General features: G+C 38.2%; 1 protein-coding gene across 2 annotated transcripts in view; it reads right to left on the bottom strand.

Moving 5' to 3' along the window:
- NELL1 (neural EGFL like 1) overlaps positions 1-20,927 on the bottom strand; it is a 963,285-nt gene that overhangs the window by 628,454 nt on the left and 313,904 nt on the right. For both annotated transcript variants that reach the window (XM_017858414.1, XM_017858423.1), the window contains exon 12: positions 15,956-16,084. In XM_017858414.1, the coding sequence (XP_017713903.1) occupies positions 15,956-16,084 (129 nt within the window). The remainder of the gene's footprint in view (positions 1-15,955; positions 16,085-20,927) is intronic.

Raw genomic sequence — 20,927 nt, 5'->3', positions numbered from 1 at the left:
AGACTCCATCTCAAAAAAAAAAAAAAAAAAAAAGAAAAAAAAAAATCCCTAAATTATGAGAGTTGATAGGATACTAAGGAAACGATATATATTAAAGCACTTTATAAATTAAAATGTCTTATACAAATATTTGTTATTGCCGTATTTATTCTAGCTATACACATGCTCAATGGCCACATATTCAGGAACATCATACCCAAATTTACCCAAAGGGGAAAGCAAAATGACGAAATGTTCTCTTCTTAATTATTCAAAAAAAAAAAAATCTGGGAACAGGTTCACTAAATTATGGAAGAGAAACAACAGGTTTTCTAGGAGTTTGTGTTAAAGAAAACAAACTGTTTTAACTCACTGTAGTTACCATACAAAAATCCTGCCACTTATTACAACTATACAAAAATTTTAGGAATTCCCAGATTTGTAAATATTACTAAAGCTTATAATTATGTAGTAAACCCCATTAAGGAGCATTTTTGAAAATATGATCCACAGAATTCTGGTTCTATGGAATAATAATAAGTTTCATGTATGAATTATGATAATTCCATGTACAAGTAAGTTAAATAGATGCTATGTTAAACACAGTTGGCAGTGAGCTTCTCAAAACCATTATATGCAAGTTTGATATCTGGTATGTAAAATGTTCTAAACATATTTGAACAAGGAAACATTTTCCCTCTCTTCTTGGGAAAAATGGAATAAACTTTAAGAAATTTAAGTAAACACAACTGAAACATTTAAGTTATCCCTTTGAATTTTCAACAAGAGGCATTCAATGCTCAGTGACAGTGGAGAACCACAAAGCCCAAAGTTGGGTTGGAATCTCGATATCAAATGGGCTGCTTGTCACTCAGTAGCCGGTTAAATTCTGATTGTGTTTTGGCCAATTACTACATGTCATGGGCATTCATTGCCTATACTAAAATTTATTATGAATTATGTTCAAAAGTCAAAGTAAAAAATAAACCTGAACATTGCATGTTATATACATAATATATGTACATATATACATATATATTTATATATAATACATAATAAACAGTATATTGAATATATAGCTATATCCATGAAGAATAAGAAGTATCTATTTTGAAGCTATACCAGAACTAATCATGCAATAAACAATGGATTTCAATGGCATTCTCAGTGAGGGGCAAGCTGTTACTACTGGACTGGGGAAGAAGAATGGATGATATACATTTCGATGTGTTCAAGAACACAAAAAGGAAGCCCCAGTCGTGTGTAGTGGTTCATGTCTGTAATCCCAGCACTTTGGGAGGCCGAGGAGGGTGGATCACTTGAGGTCAGGAGTTCGAGACCAGCCTGGCCAACATGGTGAAATCCCATCTCTACTAAAAAAAAACACACACACAAAAAAATTAGCCAGGTATGGTGGTGGGCACCTGTAGTCCCAGCTACTTGGGAAGCCAAGGCAGGAGAATCACTTGAACCTGGGAGGTGGAGTTTGCAGTGAGCTGAGGGCATGCCACTACACTCCATCATGGATGACAGAGCAAGACTCCGTCTGAAAAGAAAAAAAAAAGGCCCTGATTTTTATCATCTATGGAAATAATGTTAATGAATAACAGTGAATAATCATTCACTAAAAATGAGTTGCAATTTGTCAAAGTTGATTTAGGGAAAAAATCCACTTTCTCGAAGTAGATTGAGACATCAGGTAGTAGAAAGTATTCAAACCATTTATCTTTTTAAAATTTAAGCATTTCAAACTTTACATTAAGCAGATCCCTTTTGACTGCCTAAACCCCAGACCATAAGAGATAACTGAAGAGAAATCTCTTCAGTATAAGAGAAATCACCCAGCTATAGAAGAGCGGCCCAGAAGGGAGAGCTAACTAAAGATTTTTGACAATCCTGAGAATTGCTATTCATCATAGCTTGTCAGAAATTGTGAAAGGATGCTCTGTTTACCCTCCCCACCAAAAAATGCTGAGTTGGTGTACGAGAAAGACAAATTCAGAGAAAATATTACTTCTGTGAAAGAAATTTGCAGAAGTCTAGGACTGCAGAAAATGGACAACTAACCAAATGTACCCTGGGGGGAAAAAAAAAGGATAACAGGAATCCATTGGAGTTATTTTTCCTCTGGATCATTCTATAGGGCCATGAATTATTTCTGATGCCAGATGGGTCTGAGATTAAATCCTGATTCTGTCATATACTGTGTGATGAGCCTTGGTTTGCTTATTGACCAATTACAGACAGGACTGAGCAAGATGACAGGTATTAAGAAATGATTAGCACAATGCCTGACACAAATGTTAGTTTTCCTTTTTTACCCAGAAAAACTTATCAAACATCTGGGAGTGTCCCACATCATACCACCAGCTATTCATTTATTCAATGAATAAATATTTACTGAGCACCCACGCTGTTCCAGGAACTGTCCAAGGTGCTAGGGAAAAAACAATCTGCAAAACAGGCAACAATCCCAGTCTTCATAAGGCTTACATTCTGGCACTTGTAAAGAGAATGCACATTTCTATTCCTTCCTCCCAAGCCTAAACAAGTAAACTTATTCCTTTTTCAGTCAAATGTAACACATGACTTCACACAATGCTGGAAGCATCAACATGTGAACTATAATCTATCTGACAAACCAAGTTTCTTTAGCTGGGCTCAGAAAGTTCCCATTAGAGTTTTGAGGAGCCAGGTGTCAGCATCAAAAGACAAATTTCAGCATTCAGCAGCAGCAGGAAAAGTGATAAAGATCCAGAAATGAATGGGGAAAAGTCCCTGAATCTCTACAGCAGCTCCTTAGAAACTGTTAGCTAGCACTGGGCTTTCTGTAAATCCTTTCAATCCTAAAAGGAGAAGGGGAGGTTTCTTATAAAGACGTGCAACCTGTAACTGGAACATATTTCAAGGTGGCTTTATCCACCTTAAAACTGGAAAGAAATTAACAAGATCTATCTATGAGATGCCAAATGTTTTAGTGGAAAGAATCCACAGAGCACTAAAGTTTATCCATGGAATCACACTCTTCTACCTTCATTTATTCATCAGTTCATTCAGAAAGTAACTAGTACATTCCAGGTGCTAGGCTGGGGATATAAAGATGAATTAGAAACAGCTCTGGCCTTTGAATAGCTCCTAACCTAAAAAATATGTTAAGAAAAAGTAATGAAGAGGCTGCGCGCGGTGGCACATGCCTGTAATCCCAGCACTTTGGGAGGCTGAGGCAGGTGGATCACCTGAGGTCGGGAGTTCGAGACCAGCCTGGCCAACATGGAGAAATCCCATCTCTCCTAAAAATACAATATTAGCCATGGGTGGTGGTGCACGCCTGTAATCCCAGTTACTTGGGAGGCTGAGGCAGCAGAATCATTTGAACCCGGGAGGCAGAGGTTGCAGTGAGCCAAAATCGTGCCACTGCACTCCAGCCTGGGCAACAAGATTAAAACTCCATCTCAAAAAGAAAAAAAAAGTAATGAAGATCCTGTTTGATAGGCACTCTAATAAGGTTTGATAAAGTGCTACTAGTGCTACTAGAAACCAGAGGGAGCCTCAAAGTCAACTATTAGAGTTTGATTTGATAAAGATGAAATAGAGAATTGATTCTAAATTCACTTTTCATACAATATCCAATATACTCCTCACACTCAATCAATGGATCCTGTGGGTTTCACCTCCTGCCCACATTTCCATGTCCACCATTACATCTTGTCTGGATTTCAGCAGCAGACTAACCACTGGTGTCCCTGATTTGCTGCTACCTTCTGTCCTCCACTGAAGCCAGATGACTTTTCAGAAATACAAACTGGATCTTATCACCTCTTTTAAAATCTCATCAACGACATTTCATTTCCTAATGAATCCAAATTTCACAAGGCCTACAATGCCTCCCAATTCTTTTTCTCTCTGTGCTCAACACTCTCAATCTCCCACATTGAGTTCCAAACACACTAAATGCTCTTTTACTTTTTGGTACTCCCAGGTTTTTAGTCACACTGCTGACAACTCTTACATCAACCTCCTCTCTTCTCACCCTCTCTCTAGTTTCCAATTCCTTCTTATCCTACAGTCTCAGTGTGAATTTCCTATACCACCCCACACTTCCCCATCAGACATTCAGCATTCATCATAGTCACTGTAGTCCTGATCTTTCAACCTACCCACCTCTTGACTGGTGTCTTTCCTGCTAACTCCAAGAATTAGCCTTCCCCTTCCTCACTACTCACTGACACACACCCTGAACCATATATTTTAGGACTTACTTACATCTTATTGAACTTTATTATATTCAGATTTTAACTAACATCGTATTCTGTGCTGGATGTCCTGCGCTTAGATCTTTTCGTTCCCCTTAGTTCTTAATGAGGGCAACTTATTTTTATTTTTTTATTTTACCTAAAGTTCTGGGATAGTATGTACAGGACGTGGCAGGTTTTTACATAGGTATACATATGCCATGGTGGTTTGCTGCGCCTATCAACCCATCATCTAGGTTTTAAGCCCTGCATGCATTAGGTACTTGTCCTAATGCTCTCCCTCCCCTTGCCTCCCCACCTCCCAACAGGCCCCAGTGTGTGTTGTTCCCCTTTCTGTGTCCATGTGTTCTCATTGTTCAACTCCCACTTATGAGTAAGAACACGTGGTGTTTGGTTTTCTGTTCCTGTGTTAGTTTGTTGAGGATAATGGCTTCCAGCTCCATTCATGTCCCTGCAAAGGACATGATCTCATTCTTTTATATGGCTCCATAGTATTCCATGGTGTATATGTCCTACATTTTCTTTATAGGAATTATTTAAAAAGACAACTGAGATAAGTATTAGCACACTAATTATACAAAGGGAAAATGATGAAAGATGAAGTTCCCTGCTTAAGTTCACAAAACAATGATAAAGCCAGGATTTCTAAACCAGGGTACCCCAAATCTAAATCCAAACTTCCCACTAGACCTGTGTTATTCTTCTGTAATTGTTTACCCAGGTAAGCTTCGCCAGGAAGCTGAGTCACGGCAGGCACTAACATACCAGCTGCAATAACAAGAGTACAATAAAAACTGAGTGAGTTCAATTCTTCTCATTTCTGTCTGAATATTAGGTTTCTTGGAGATAGTTGAAAGGTATTATTTTTAAATAACCAAAAAAGTTTAAAGTGACTACATTTCTATTTCCATTTAAAGCTCTAAAACTTGGACTTGTCCCTGAAAAGCAGGGACGGTTTTCCCTTCTGTTTTTTCTTCTTCTCTTTCTTCTTTTTGCTACATAAAAATGTTAAGTACTATAAATAACATAATTTATGCATAATGTCTTTCAAGAAGATATGCTAAAGTCCTAAAATATTATTAAGTGAGCCAAAAAATGTCTCAGCGTGATTTCTTAAGGTGAAGGTACATCACTAAAAAATAATGTAAGGCCACACACATAGGCTTGGCTTCTGGGCACCATCCAGCCCCAAGCAGAGCAAGATAGATTCACCTGGGAAAATGCCAGGTGTCTGAGTTATGACAGGGAAGTCATGATCGAGAATCAGATGCAGCATGACTGTGAGGGTGCAAGTTCATCCTTATGACCTCAACGATGCTTTATCTCCTTCTTACCCATCACAGCCATGTTTGAAAACTCATCAAGACAACAACTATTTCATTAAGAGAATGAGATGAAAATAAGCATAAATAAAAGTTCTAATATTTTCCATAACCGAATGGATCCAGTTTTGCACCCACTGTGATACCAGCATCCTATATGTGTATATACTGGCCTACAAAAAAAATTGAAACTTCTTAGCACATTCACTATGCTTTTCACCATCCAACTATCAACCATATCTTTACTCTCATCTCCTACCAAAATCCTTTGGTCCAGCCATGTCAAACTTCTCACTTTGAGCTTTTGTATCTCCTGATCCCCCTACTGAGAACGGCCTTCCTGCATACCCCTTCTTGCAGAACAACTCTTTCTCAAGGACTCAATTCAAATGTCACTTCCTCTGGGCAGCCTGTGCAGACTCGAATTGGCAGAATGTATTGCTCTCACCACTGTATTCCTACAACACTATTTAAATCCTAGGATGGAACAAATCCTATTGTAATTTTCTTATCTGATACAAGGCTTTTTCCCTTTTTAAACTGTTAAGCTCCTTGAGGACACGATCTATGGCTTAATCATCTTTGGATTCCTGGAAGCCAGCACAAGACCCAGCCACAGTAGATGGTCAATTAATTTTCACTTAAAGAATGAGACAAGACTCTGGGCCTGACCCTTTCCTTTATGCCTTTGGTAGGGCTGCAGTGTACAACCTTGCAGACTTTATACTGCATAATTCTAGCAGCTGCCACTCAGCTAGACTACTACATAAATGATGCCCCATGGAGTTGTACAACACAGAAGCCCCACTTTTATAAAGCCCACAATGGCTCCACACAAACTGTGGCTCAATATACATGTTGGTAGGTATATCTCTATGTTCAGAGTATGGATGGATGGTGGATGGATGGATGGAGATAGATAGATAGACAGATAGATAGATAGATATAGATATTTATATATACCATGAAGATCTAAAGACCTGTGTTCTAGTGTTCTAGAACAAATACTGCCAATGATTTAAATAATATTTATTGTTGGTATAATAATGCATGATAATATAATTATAATGTTACAGTACACAGCTATGCTGCTTTAGCCTTTGCAAAATGCTTTCACATTCAATATCTTATTTAATTTCCACAACCAATTGGCAAAGTAAGGCCTTTATTTTGCCCTTGTTGAAAAGACCTATTTAGATCATGAAAGAAACCAAAACACAGAAGAATTGGCTGACTTTCCAATGTTACCCGGCTGCTAAATGATAGAGTCAGGATCCATCAAAGTTTTCTTGTCCCTATTTCAAAGTTTTTTGTTTGGTTTGGTTTTTTACTACATCACTCCCCTGGGAGTTGTCAGGGAAAAAAAATGGAGGGAAGAAAATGTTAGAAAGCAAAAATATTTGAGGATAGCTGACCACCAAGACAAACTCCCAGGCAGAGACAATCTGCTTAGTTCTCTAAGCAGTTCTCTCTTCCATGTTCACATTACTTTAATTTTTACTTTCTTTTGCTATGCTGCTTGGAATTTAACGGTTTGGAGACTTTCTTAATTAACAAACATTCTCTTTAAAGAATACATTTACCTCTGGTAACGTTAGCTGGATATCAATCATTTACAAATGTGTGTAAGCTTGTTCCATGAATTGCTTTCTTTCTAGCATAAAACTCAGAACTGTAGCACATGGGAAACTGTGAATTTTGCTTGGAAAGAAAGGAGATGGGTCACCTTGAGACATGAGGAATATTGAGGATAGAACAAATCCAAATGAGGTTATACAGTGGGGGCCACAGGGCAGGCTGGAGATAATGCAACAGGAAAGTGAAAGGGGGATGGTTAAGTAGTTAAATCCTGTTTGGTCTCCAAGTGAGCAAGCTTCAACATAATTAGTTGAAGCCAAAACTCATTTATGGGAAAAAAGAAATAAATAAAAAGTAAAAAGCTTATCATTAATGAGGAGTTTTTTTTTTTCATTTAATAACTGGAAAAGTTGGCAAGATCAAAAAGCCACTCACCAAAACAGATTTTTTTTTTCCTCCTGGGCACACAGCTAGATGACATTTACCAACCTCTCTTGCTGTTAGATACAGCCACCATCTGAGTTCTGGCCAGTGAAATGTGATCAGCCCTGGCCCATAAAAACCTCTCACTGGTAACTTTCCATTCTTTTCCCCTTCCCTGGTGACCTTGGGAGGCACATACTGCACATGCTAGAGCCACAAGAGGAAAGGAGCCAGGGTCCCTGAATCATGGTTTACAGGGGAGCCACGTGTTAACCAGGAACATCCATTTGAAAATCTGTAGAAAATCTATTTTCTATAAGCAGTTGATAAAACGAGTTTTGAAAACCATTATCTTTTTATCAAAATGAAGGGACAGCTACCTTCTTGTCATGTAGTGAAGGAAAGGCATTCCGTAGCAAAGAAAGGCAGTGACGTTTATATGGAATAAAGTTAACAGGCAGCGTTTCAGCATGAAACGCTCATACACGAGCATTCATACATGAACTGAGTATTAGCAAAAGTGAGCAGAAGCAGCCCCTGACCTGCAGACTCTGCGCTTTAAAAAGCAGCCCTTGAGCAATGCTAGTAAGATGAACTTGACATAAGAAAACAGTGTCAGATACAGAAAAGCATTTTCTTTCTTCCTTCCTTTCTTTCTTTATGCAAATATGTTCGTGTGTCTATAATGTACCATGCACTATTTTAGGTGCTAGAGATAGTGAACAAAATAAAATTGCTGCCCTCATGAAGTTTATATTCCAAAGGGGTTAAGTCAGATAATAAACCTTTAAACAGAAAAACACAAATAAGAAAACAACACAATTTTAGAGAGTAAGTGCTACAAAGAAAATAAATCAAATTCAAATGGTATAGGGAGTAACTGATGACAGCAGCAGAGCTAATTTAGCCAGCGTGGTTAGGAGCGATCTTTCTAAAGAAGTGACATTTAAACTACATATTGAACAAGGCCTAGAAAGCAGATTTGGAAAGATCTGACTGAAGGACCTGCCAGGTTGAGAAAAGAACTACTGCACAGGCCTTTTGGAGGGACACAAAGAATTCCAGTGTGATGGGAAAAGACTGAACAGTGGAGAGAGTGAAACAAGATGAATTTGGAGAAGTAGGCAGGTTCCAGTTCACATAGGGCCTGACACAGGACCAAGTTTGCATATTATTCTGAGGCAGGGAGCTATGAGACAAATCTCAACAGGAGGGTAGCATAATCTACTTCCACCTTAAAAGTTCAATTTAAAGATGTTTGAAGATGAACTATGGTGGGCAAGAGTGGATGCTATCGGGATCACTAGCCAAAAGATAAAGGAAGCTTGGTACAGGGTGGTAGTGGCGAAGAGAGCAAGACATGAGTGTATTTGTGATTCATTTTGGAGGGAAAACTAACAAGACTTTCTGACGTAGCAGATGTTGGGAATAAAGAAAAGAGTGGAATCAAGGATGATATCTACGTCCTATGAACTGAGCAACTAAGTGGATACACCCTTTTCACCTGAAATTGGGAGAAAAGCACCTGGTTCTGTTTTCAAGACCCTGGAACTCAGGGTATCTTTGTAGTAAAACACTTCAACTAAATGAAGATCATGCTACATACATCATGATGTTCACACATTTTATAAAATGCAAAATATTTAAATGTAAAAAAAAAAAAGTGATGTAAGTATTGGATAACTAGATGCATAATTAAACAAACTAGCCCGTTCCTCTACACAATCTCATAAGTATTTGCAGAGTCTTGTTTCTATAGAAGTTCATTCACATGAGTCTCTGCGTCTAGTAAATATCTACCCCCTGGGCTTCTATGAACTGGCCTGAAAACCTAATCAATGCCTACACCACTTCTATCACAAAGAAACAACTAAAAATTCTGCACATATCTTGCAAATAAATGTTTGAAGCATGAAGTATGGTAAAAAAATAATAATAATAAAACAAAACAATGCCATTTGAACTTCCATCCTGACCATTGCCCCAGTTGATTTGACTGGGGTTCATTCCTAAGGACAGAGCTTAGGAACTTACCCCTTCTTTTAACAACTAGGTGGAATAACCAGGATTTGAAGTTGAACTTTATTTTTCTTTGTGTTATACTTTCAAGAAGAAAATCTTGTGTGTGTGGGTGTCGGGGGCAGGGTGGGCAGCAGGGGGCGGGGAGGTGGTGGTTAAGAAGATTTCAAGTGGGTGGGAGAGCAGGAATAGATGCACTTTGGCTAAGTAGCCTAGGAAATAATGAAGCAGAGGCAGAGAAAAGCCAGGCCCAGGAACAAGGCTCAGCTGCATCTACTGCTGGGAAGAAAGTGACATGTGAGCTATCCTGAACAAAGCAAAGGCTAGGAATCTCTGTGCCTTGGAAAGGGGAGGTGGGGATTGACAGATAGCTGGGTACTGGAAGATCTCTCCATTAGTGAGGCAGGCTAATGAGAAAACAGAAAAAAAAAGATGCCCCAAGGTATTCAGAGTGCTTGAGCATTCTGAATCCCTGGAAATAAATGGGAGCAGGAGCTAAGAATTAAGGTTTTGCTGACGATGACTAATCAGAAGAGGCTTTTGATCCCTACTATGGTTTGAATGTTTGTCCCCTTCAAAATTCGTGTTGAAATTTCATCACCATTGTAACAATATTAAGAAGTGGAACTTTTAAGAGGTGATCAGGCCATGATGGCTCTGCCCTCATATAAAAAGGCCAGTTCTGGCCCCCTCTTGCCCACTTCTCACTCTTCTGCCTTCCACCTGTGATGATGAATCAAAAGGGCCCTCATCGGATGTTGGCACCTTGATTTTGGACTTCTTAACCTCCAGCACCATCAGAAAATAAATTTCCATTCTTTGTAAATTACCCAGCCTCAGGTGTTCTGTTACAGAGGCATGAATGAACTCAAGTGATGCTTTGCTGTCCAAAGTAGAGCTTTAGGAGACTGAAGTCCACACTTGAGAAGAAACTGGGCTATGTAGATCATGACGTTCACACATTTTAAAAAATGCAAAATATTTAAATCTAAAAAAAGTTACCTAAATACTGGATAATTAAAAGTGTGATTAAGTAAACTAGCCCATTTCCCCTACACAATCTCTTAATGAAGAATTTGCAGGATCTTATATCTATAGAAGTGCATTCACATTAGTCTCTGTGTCTAGTAAATATCTACCCACTTAGCTATTCTGTGGGCTGCGTTCTGTTTGAACTCTGATCTCTCTACCACTTTCCCAGCCTCTTATCATTCTAAGGGTCAGACCCTTCACCGCCACCTCTAGTCATATGAAAGAAGTTGTAAATCACCTTGCTGATCAGCTGCTGTTTCAGACATGTCAGTTTTGTTACATGAAATTATTAAATTCATACCAATTCAGGTCATTTTTTCCCAAAATATTTCCTTGAATACAATTCCACTTGTGTTTTTCCAAGGAAAGAATGAGTTCACCTATACATTATTATGCTTGGTGCCCCACTGCTAACAATATGCACCTGGAAGAACTGATGAAACCTAGTCCTTCCATCTGAGTGTATTCTCCCCTGCTACCTGCCAATTTGATCTCTTTCTCAAAGTACTGGTCTCAGTGAGCACACAATCCTGCAATTCCAAGAAAGATCTTCATAAACATTAATGATTTAAGTAAATAATAATGGTAAAAATAATAACTGTGATCTATTCAATATTTAGGGAATACCAGACAATTTGCTAAATTTCTGACATGCATTGTTTCATTATCATCTTAATTGGGAAATCCATTTACCATGTTGAATTTGGCATAACAAAACGCTAATTTATAACTTGTGGTCTGTAAAAAGTCTGTTGCTTGGCAGCAGTGCCAGAGCAAACTCCTGATGACTCAACAATTTGTACTTTGGTAACTCTCAATGCTTTCTCTATTAAAAACTGCTTTCAGTTGTGAGCTCTGAATTTTCGTATCCTTCTGAACCCACAAAAGTTGGATCCATTAATTCAGGAAGACATATCAGTAGGCTTATGCTATTATGCACAAGGTAATATAACTCCCCACCCCCAAATCCTACAAATGTCCGTGGCATAGAAGATTATTTCTCACTCATGCCACATATCCATCACCTGTCAGTTGTCATACGGTTCCATGTCACCTTCATTCTGGGACGTCAGCTGAAGGAGAAGCCCTGACCTGGAACATTGCCAGTTTTTGTTTCAGCGAGAAAAGAGAATGATGTGGAATTCTGCAAAAGCTCCTTGAGGTTCTACTCTGAAACTACGTATCATTTCTACTCACATTTCATTAGCCAAAACTGATGTTGGCAAAATTGGGAGGGCAACCAACATTTTGAACGCTAACACAGTATTGGAAGAGTGTGGGTAGTGGAAGGAGAGGGAGCAGCCTAAGTCAGGCAGAAAGCTCTGGAGTAGAAATGAGTTGAGGATGATCTTTTTACTTCATTTCTCTGAGTCCTCGTGTCTGTACTCATAAAAAGGAGTTAATTTGGCCAATGCTGCAACTTTCTCACAGATTTACTGTAAGGTTCAAAAAGTGTAACACATTTGAAAGGAGTCTGACAAATTCAAAACACTCACAAGTAAAAGGTATTACCATTTAATGTTAATGGTAGTGCTTTCCATGCCTGACAGATGGCATGATGTGTATATTACATTGTTCTTTATGGTCCTAAGTAACTTTTTATTACAGGAAGAAAAAGTTTAGGATACTCTATCTAGGTAGACTCCAAATTCAAGAATTAAGATCATGAGTAGGACCCCTGTTACTATACTTTCCTCAGACACTATTTCTAATGCATCAGAAACTACTTAAGACCAACCTGTTGAAAATGTCATTACAAAGGGAAAAAGCCTCAGCCGACAAGATTCCTAAAACATTATAATCCAACTAGAGCAGTTTTCAAAATGGGGAAGGCTCCTACTGGAGTCAGAAGAGGAAAATGAAACAGTCTCCTGTGAACTGTATCATAGCCGACAAAAGGTCTTATTGTCTTCTATTGATTGGCCAGGAGTTCAGCTATCTTCCCTACGGCAGTTTCTACAACAATCTCTACAGAGCAGGAGCCCGTAATATGCCACCTCTCTGCTTCTAACTTAGGAAGTTAAGGAAATTGAAAGCCTTTTGTGCTTCCTTTTCCACTGAGAGCCTGAATAGGCTTTTCAAGATGGCCTGGACAATGTGTGTAATATTGTGTTTGAACTTGCAAACCACTCTTGTTCATTGTGGCTTTTATCATATGAGTCATTTTCATCCCATTTACTCAGAGTAAAAATAACTTGCTTCAAGCAGCTCATAAGTATTTACTTCTTTCTAGGCTGTGGAGAGACCATGAATGCAGCCTCAGAGAGTCTCTGTTCCTAGGAGGGCACTTGGCCACCTGTAAGCTTGTCTATCTGATCATTTCAAAGGGCAAATCTTAGGAGAGAGCTAGGGAAATGGCCTCCATGATCATTTATCTCATTTAATTCATCTAAAGGTAACCATAAAAGAATGGTTGCTAAAACCCTATTTCGTTGAGGTAAAGGGCAAAGCTTATTTGGTTTCAGGAAGACAAACCTCTCCTCCAGCTCCAGGGAATAAACACAATTAGCCCAAACCAGCGACAGCCATCTCATTCTCTTTTCTCAAACATCGGTCTAGAAGTGTGTGTGTGGTGAGGATAGAAGTGGTGTAACCTGGGTCTGAAAAATAACACAGGGGAAGTCTTCTGTATCTGGTTATGGTGGTAATAGGGGTAGAGTGGGGGAATGACTTTCTAGGAAGGACTTTCTTTGAGCATAAAATGACAGAACTTCACACAGACAAGGTTTTTAAGCCCTGCCCCTTCCTCTCTTCCTTGCTTAGGATGCTGCTGTGAGGGTACCAGGCTTAGAGCTATGGAAGTCATCATGCAATCATGGAAAAATAAGCCCAAAGATCAAAGTTCAAATGCTGAAGATGGCAGAAGGAATGAGAGAAAGGCATCTGCTCTAAATGTTGGTATTCACTCTAATGGGTTATCTGTGCCTCACAGCCAGATGCCCAGTATTCGACCCCAGCTTTAACCCATGAGTTCTGTTCCTGCATGCTAGAAGGGGTCCAATGTTTAGCCATTTCTCCTTAGGTGCTATCCTTCTCTCCAAGAAAATGCCCCCTGGAGCTTATGGAAAGTCTCCATACAACAGGGAAACGACTGAAGCCCAGTCACATTGCCATTATCCAACAGCAATAGCACCACAATGCAAACTGGCCTAAGGCCAGGCTCATACATTGAGCTAAACAGGAGCATGTCTAAGAAAACAGTGATTCAGACCTAAAAGCCACTCAACATTATAAAATAAGGCCTCATAGAGAAAGAGCAGATTGATATTGCAGGTGGCTCCTCATGGAGCCAATCTTTTGTAATAAAAAATGATATCAATGAGAAATGAATCAAAGAGTCCCAAACAGCATTAGCACCAGCAGTTTTCTCCCATATTCTGCCGTGTCTCGACGGAGAAGTGGGGCCAGGAATGTTGGCTATGCTGATTTCAACGAACAACTAAAAGGTCTGCAAGTGGTGTAATCAGGATTCACATTGTTTTTGAGGTTCCTTCTATCATTTTTATAATTGTTCAAAGTCTATCCCTGCATATAGGAAAAGGTAAGAAGGTACATATTTTAGACTATTATGTGGCTTATAGGATTTTCCACGGTAAATAGTGGGAATATTCACATTTTAACTTTTAAAATTACTTAAATTTTCTGATAGAAAATAGCATAAGATCTAAACATAAATATTAATATGAAGTGTTGAAATTGATACTCCCATCACCCCAAACTAACAAATAACTAAGATGTATTAAAGGGAAAATGAAAAGGTTCATAAGCAAAGGGGCAGTTTCATTCTCCCAAGTGGCATGTCTCCTTAAAACTTCAAATCCATAAAACAAGCCAAAAAAGGGTGAAAAATAAGAAGACAAAATTATTATATATTATTAGAATATAGTGTTAATAAAAATTATGGTAGTAACAAACAAAGTCTTCCAGAAGAAATGAAAAAAAAAAACAGAGGGTTCCTACAAGGTACTGGTCTCTGGTAGTAATAAGATACATCCTCTTGACAACTAGAGGTCTTTAGTCAAAGCCAAAATGTTAAGCAGGGATTAGCAAGATATAGCCATTCCTGGGTATATGCAAGGAATTGGTTGTAGGCCCCTGTTTATACCCAAATCTACATACTCAAATCCCGAAGTAGGCTCTGCAGAACCCACTGTATAGGAAAAGTTGGCCCTCCATATAGGCAGGTTTTGCATTCTGTGAATTCTGTATTTTTGACTTGTGTTTGGTTGAAAAAAATCTATGTATAAGTGGGCATACAAAGTTTAAACCCATGTTGTTCAAGGGTCAACTATGAGACAGCAGAATAGTAGGAAATTCACCATTACTATCATCAGTTATTACTGCCTTTACCTTTAGAATACCTGACCTACTTGAGAGCTAAAACACTTAGAGAAAAGTGACCAGAATTTTGCAGCATTCATTGAAGACAACTACCCAAATCATCATGGTGCAATATATCATTAATGAAGACAACAGGAATAATTGGAACTAGAACAAACAGAAAAATAGCCCAGCTATCACTTTGCTTATTAAAGCTTTTGCAAACTGATGGAAGGGAGCCATGAGCACATTGGAAATGGATGGGCTCAGATATTATGGCACTATACATACAGACCAGGTCGAACTAACTCCCACTCCTCTGGCATGTTAAGGTAATAGGGATGTGCAATGCTCACCACTAGTAGGTTGCAGTACTCAGCCTGAAAAAACGGTGCTCTCTTAAGACGGAGGAGTTGTTCTCTCTAGAGCAGAAATGTGGGTCATTGATGCCTGAGGCCACCATCCCACTGTAATGGCGTCAGCCCATGTGCCAAAGTTATGAGTCCCTCCATCACTGTGACTTTTAGTAGAGATCGGGAATCGGCAATGCGTGAATCAGTGATTAAGAAACCCACTAAAAAGAATAAAAACCTGATCTTGTCAGGTCAAGGAGATAGCAGCTTAGTATGAGTTAATGTCAAAGTATCATTCGAAAACAGAATCCACCATGTACATTTAATTAAATATGAAGATGTCAATCTCATCAAATAAGAAAAGAGAAAATGATGTGTCTATGGTTGATCTAGTGATTGTTATGTGCACAGCAGCAGAACATGGGATTTGATATGTCCCTGTTGCCTTTGTTTCTTTGCTGTGTTTCATAACTACCTTCAAAGGTCTTGCTTTCTCATGCTACTGAGCAATATGGATAAACCAGGAGAACACAGAACTGTCAGCAATTGATATGATTTCTTGTAGGATTGCATAGGACCAGAGCCAAGTGATAGTTTTCACTCTTTAACCACACCTACCAGGAATACACTTCTCAGTCAACCTCTCACAAGTGACTTCATTAAATAACATACTTACCTTCACAGTAGGCAGAGTCTCCCTGGACAGAGATGTAACCACTCTTGCACTCACAAGTAGCTTTTGTATTCCAGTTTTTGCACTCTGAGTTTTCACCACATTTAGGTCCTTCTGCACAAAAGTTATGACCTGGAAAAAACAAATAAAATTGTACAACAGAAAAGAAAGAAATAAAGTAACTCCCCAAAATAAAGTATGTAACATTCTTTTTATTATACGTCACTATGCAGGAAAATACACTTTGACAGTATGTAAGGATAAACTGGATAAGAAAGTGGCAGAATAGATATAGGAAACTTTGGGCTGTCCCAGGCATAAGAGGCTTTCCCCTACCCATATTCAAATTTGCTAAGGCTGTTCCTGCCTGAATGCTTTTATCCATGCTGATCCTGCATCCTCTTCTCACTACATTCTTACATGACTATTCTTTTTGTAATTGTTTTCTTGTAAAATTTATAATACAAAGAGTACATAAAATTAATACATATGAATATATAAAATAAAATGAATACAACCAGATTATCAAAACTCCTTAATTTCCCTCCCCAATGAATCTCCCTCCCAGCCACTAGAGATAACTATCCTCAATTTTGAGTTCATCACTCCCTTGCAGCTTTTTATAGCTTTACTACGTATTTGTGTTTATGCCTAAACAATATACCATTTAGCTTTGCCCATTTTAAACTTCATATAAGGGAAATCATACTGTACACATCTTCTACGGTATGTTTTTTAAAAAATAGTTTATATCCATAGGTTTCCAGGGAACAGATGGTGTCTGGTTACATAAGTTATTTAGTAGTGATTTGTGAGATTTTGGTGCACCCATCACCTGAGTAGTATACTCTGCATCCTATTTGTAGCCTTTTATCTCTCAACCCCATGCCCCTTTCCCCCTAACTTCCTAAAGTCCATTATGTCATTCTTATACCTTTGCATCCTCATAGCTTAACTCCCACTTTTGAACGTGAACATATGGTTGGTTTTCTATTCCTGGGTTACTTCACTTAGAATAATGGTCTTCAATCTCATCCAGGTTGCTGTGCATAACATTAATTCATTCCTTTTTATTGCTGAGTAGTATTCCATCATCTATATCAGTTTCTTTATCCACTCACTGACTGATGGGCATTTGGGTTGGTTCCACATCTTTGCAATTGTGAACTGTGCTGCTATCAACATGCATGTGCAAGTATCTTTGTCGTATAATGAGTTATTTTCCTCTGGGTAGACACCCAGTATTGGGATTGCTGGATCAAACTCTACTTTCAGTTCTACTTTTAGTTCTTTCAGGAAACTCCACACTGTTTTTCATGGTGGTTGTGCCAGTTTACATTCCCACCAGCAGTGTAGAAGTGCTCCCTGTTCACCATATCCACGCCACATCCATTTCATTTTTATTATATTATGGTGTACTTTTCTCTATTCATCCATGTGAATGCCTTTACCTATGGGTTCATTCATTCAACAAAGGATTTAGAATATTATATAAACTTAGTTGACAAAGCAGGAGGATCAGCACCATTTTTGAAAGACTTTCCAGTGAGTAAAATGCCATCAGATTGTACTTTTAAACACACTGGGAAACAAAAACAATTTGTGTGACTCACTTATTGCAATATTCGCTTAATGGCCATACTCTGGAACCGAATCCATAATATCTCTGGGGTATGCCTATACTATAGATGGACATTTGAGCTATTTGCAGGTTTTCATTGACAAACGAAGCTGCTAAAAACATTCTTAAACATGCTTCCTGGGGCATACTCTTTTGCCACATATTCAACATTTTCTTTGCTTAACATTCTTTCTTGTTCCCTGCTACTTCTTCAAAGAAATTTTTCTTCCTAATATAGCCTTTAGAAGTTTCTACAGTATCTTTTGATAGTGACTCTGCTCAATTTCAATTTGTCTAAATGTGTCTTTAGACTATCTTCATACTTAACAAAATAGTTTTACTGAGTATAGATATTTTATCTCAACATTTTGAAAATGTCATTCCATGTTTTCTGGTTTCTATTATTGCTGCTGAGTCACTTATTAATCTAATAGTCATTCCTTTATATGTGGCAACCCCTTTCTCTGTGGATGCTTTGAAGATCTTTGTAATTTGTGCGTTAGGTTGGGTTTTATTGTTATTTTGAGACAGAGTCTCACTCTGTTGCCCAGGCTGGAGTGCAGTAGCACAATCACTGTTCTTTGCAGCCTCAGCCTCGTGGGCTAAAGTTATCCTCCCACCTCGGCAACTGAGTAGCTGGGACTACAGGTGTGAGCCACCAGGACCAACTAATTTTTTTTTTTTTTTTTTTTTTTTTTTTTTTTTTGCCAGATGAAGTCTCACTATGTTGCCCAGGCTTGTCTCAAACTCCTAGGCTCAAGCGATTTCCCCACCCTCTCCGCCTCCCAAAGTCCTAGGATTGCAGGCATGAGCCACCACACCCAGCCTGATTGGTGTTTGTTTTGTATTTTTTCAGTTTTGATCTAAGGTATGTAGGTATAAATGTATTTGTATTTAAGATTTGGGGGGATTCTTGAATCTGAAAAATGATGAAATATTTTATCATTTTGGAAAATTCTTAGATATTCTCTCTTCAAACATTCCCTTTCCACGTTTTTCTCTATTTTGTCTTTGTGGACTTCCAATTAGATAAATGTTCTTTCTTCTCAAGCTCTCATCTATGTTATTTAGACTTGCTTTCATATCTTCTGTTTCTTTTTCTTTATGCCGAATTCTGTATCATTTCCAGATGTATCTATCAGTTAATTCTGTCTTGAGCTGTGTCATATTCTCTTTCAGTCACCGACATCATTTTTAATTTCACTTACTGTATTTTATTTTAGAATACTATTTCATTATTTTCAATCTGCTTAGTCAAATTTGATAGTCTCTTATTCTTTCATTTTTTAAATTTCCTTTTTAAAAAAATTCTTTAAACATGTTACATATAAATATTTTATATTGATAATTCTAATATCTTCAAGCTTTGTGCATCTACTTTTACCATTTGTTGTTTATGCTGAGTAGCATGCATGATGACTTATTCTCTTGTGTTTTGAGTGATTCTTCTATCTGTAAGCTCATATTTTTTGGAATTTAATCTGTGAGAATTATTTGAGGTTTTGGTTTTTAAACTGCATTTCTTCGGAGAGGACATGTTTCCTTCTGTCAGGGGTCTGAGTGAACTGTCAACCCAAGATGACTTTCAACTACATTTTTGTCTTAAGGCTTGAAGACTGAGTAACACAGGTGGAATAAAGTCCAGCCCTAAGCTTTCAGGAATACAAGATTTTCTCCTGTAGACCTCCATCTAGAGTCAAGACTGACAGGCAAGTCTCCTTGTACAGAGTGGATTTTTCCTAGCTCACCCACGGAGGGATTCACCCTTTAAGGTTCTTGATTTATGTTTCTCATACTTGCCCCAGGCTGTCTCCTGTCTGCTTACACAGTGTCCATTAGAAGCCAGATTTTAAACCACCAGAGACTAGAAATTGCACTCAGGGCAAATGCCAACTCCACTGTACTTGCTTATTTCAGTGGAATCACCCTCTTTCTATATTCTGGTCTCCAGTTGTTTTTTCCCCCTTACTGCCATTGCCACCAAATGTTCCAGAAAATTATGCAGCATTTTAGGTGAACTAGAAGGAATAGGTAACATCTACCATAAAGTTTGCGAAGTTCAAATATGATAAAATATATAAAGATGCTTTATCATCCTTAAATCAGCACTTTTAGTAAACAATAATTATGCTATATCACATACTGTGATCTCATAGAAAACAATGGATCTAGAAGTCAGGAGATCTAATTTATAATTTAGGGTCTGCAGCTAACAGTATAAATCACTTTGCTTTTCTAGGTATGTATATGGGGAATGGATAAAATTAGTAATTTTTAAACTGTGTTCCTCAGGGCTCTAGGCACAGATGAGTTGTTACACAGGGTTCAACTCTGTCTCTGATTCAAATAGAATAGTTATGCTTTTATATTTTTGACACATTGATTATGGTTTTTGTTTTGTTGTTGTTGTTGCTGTTGTTATTTGAGATGAAGTCTCACTCTGTCACCCAAGCTGGAGTGAAGTGGCATGATATCGGCTCAGTACAAACTCCACCTCCTGGGTTCAAGCAATTCTCCTCCCTCAGCCTCCCGAGTAGCTGGGACTATAGATGCACACCACCACACCCAGCTAATTTTTGTATTTTTAGTAGAGATGGAGTTTCACTATGTTGGCCAGGCTGGTCTCCAACTGCTGACCTCATGATCCACCTGCCTTGGCCTCCCAAAGTGCTGGGATTACAAGCGTAAGCCACTGCTCCCAGCCCATATTGATCATGTTAATGACAGTTTCTGGCTTAAAAATATGGAAATCACTCCACGAGAAAAAGTCAAGTTAATTCCTTTCAGTGATAACATTCTAGAGCTATTTTTCTTTGAAATAAAATTTTAAACCAACAATATTTGGAGAATTCTTACTCTGAAAGATAATAATATTATTATTAAATGATAAATTTCATGCACCTATAATATGCCTGGCACGCTAGATGTTTTACATGGGAATAATAATATATACCTTTTAATATGTTGTTGAGAAAGTGAAATAGGCTAATCGGTGTGAGGCACTTGAAACAGTTCCTTATACCTATTAAAGAAGTCAATCAAGGTAGCCACTAATAATGATGATGGTATTTTTAACAATGATGACTAAAGTTCAAAATAACTTAATGTTGTTATCCTCAACTTCAAGATAAAAAGTACAAATTCACAAACCTCTAGGTAGTAAGTGGAGATGCCAGGGTTCTAAATTAGGTCTGGCTAACTCCAAAGCCCATGTGCTTCTCACTATGTCATATATCCTCCCAGATAGCAAAACCTAGTGATGAAAAGTGAAAGAGGTAGCCACTCCTTGGGACATTAGAGAGTAGATGCATAGGCCTAGATGAGTTACATCCAGCCTCACTACTTATGACCTGT

This window comes from Rhinopithecus bieti, unplaced genomic scaffold, assembly GCF_001698545.2.
Source record: "Rhinopithecus bieti isolate Rb0 unplaced genomic scaffold, ASM169854v2 scaffold_2350, whole genome shotgun sequence".
In the NCBI taxonomy this organism is placed as follows: Eukaryota; Metazoa; Chordata; class Mammalia; order Primates; family Cercopithecidae; genus Rhinopithecus; species Rhinopithecus bieti.
The sequence above is the reverse complement of the archived record's forward strand: the minus strand, read 5'-3'. Positions and strand labels throughout refer to the sequence as shown.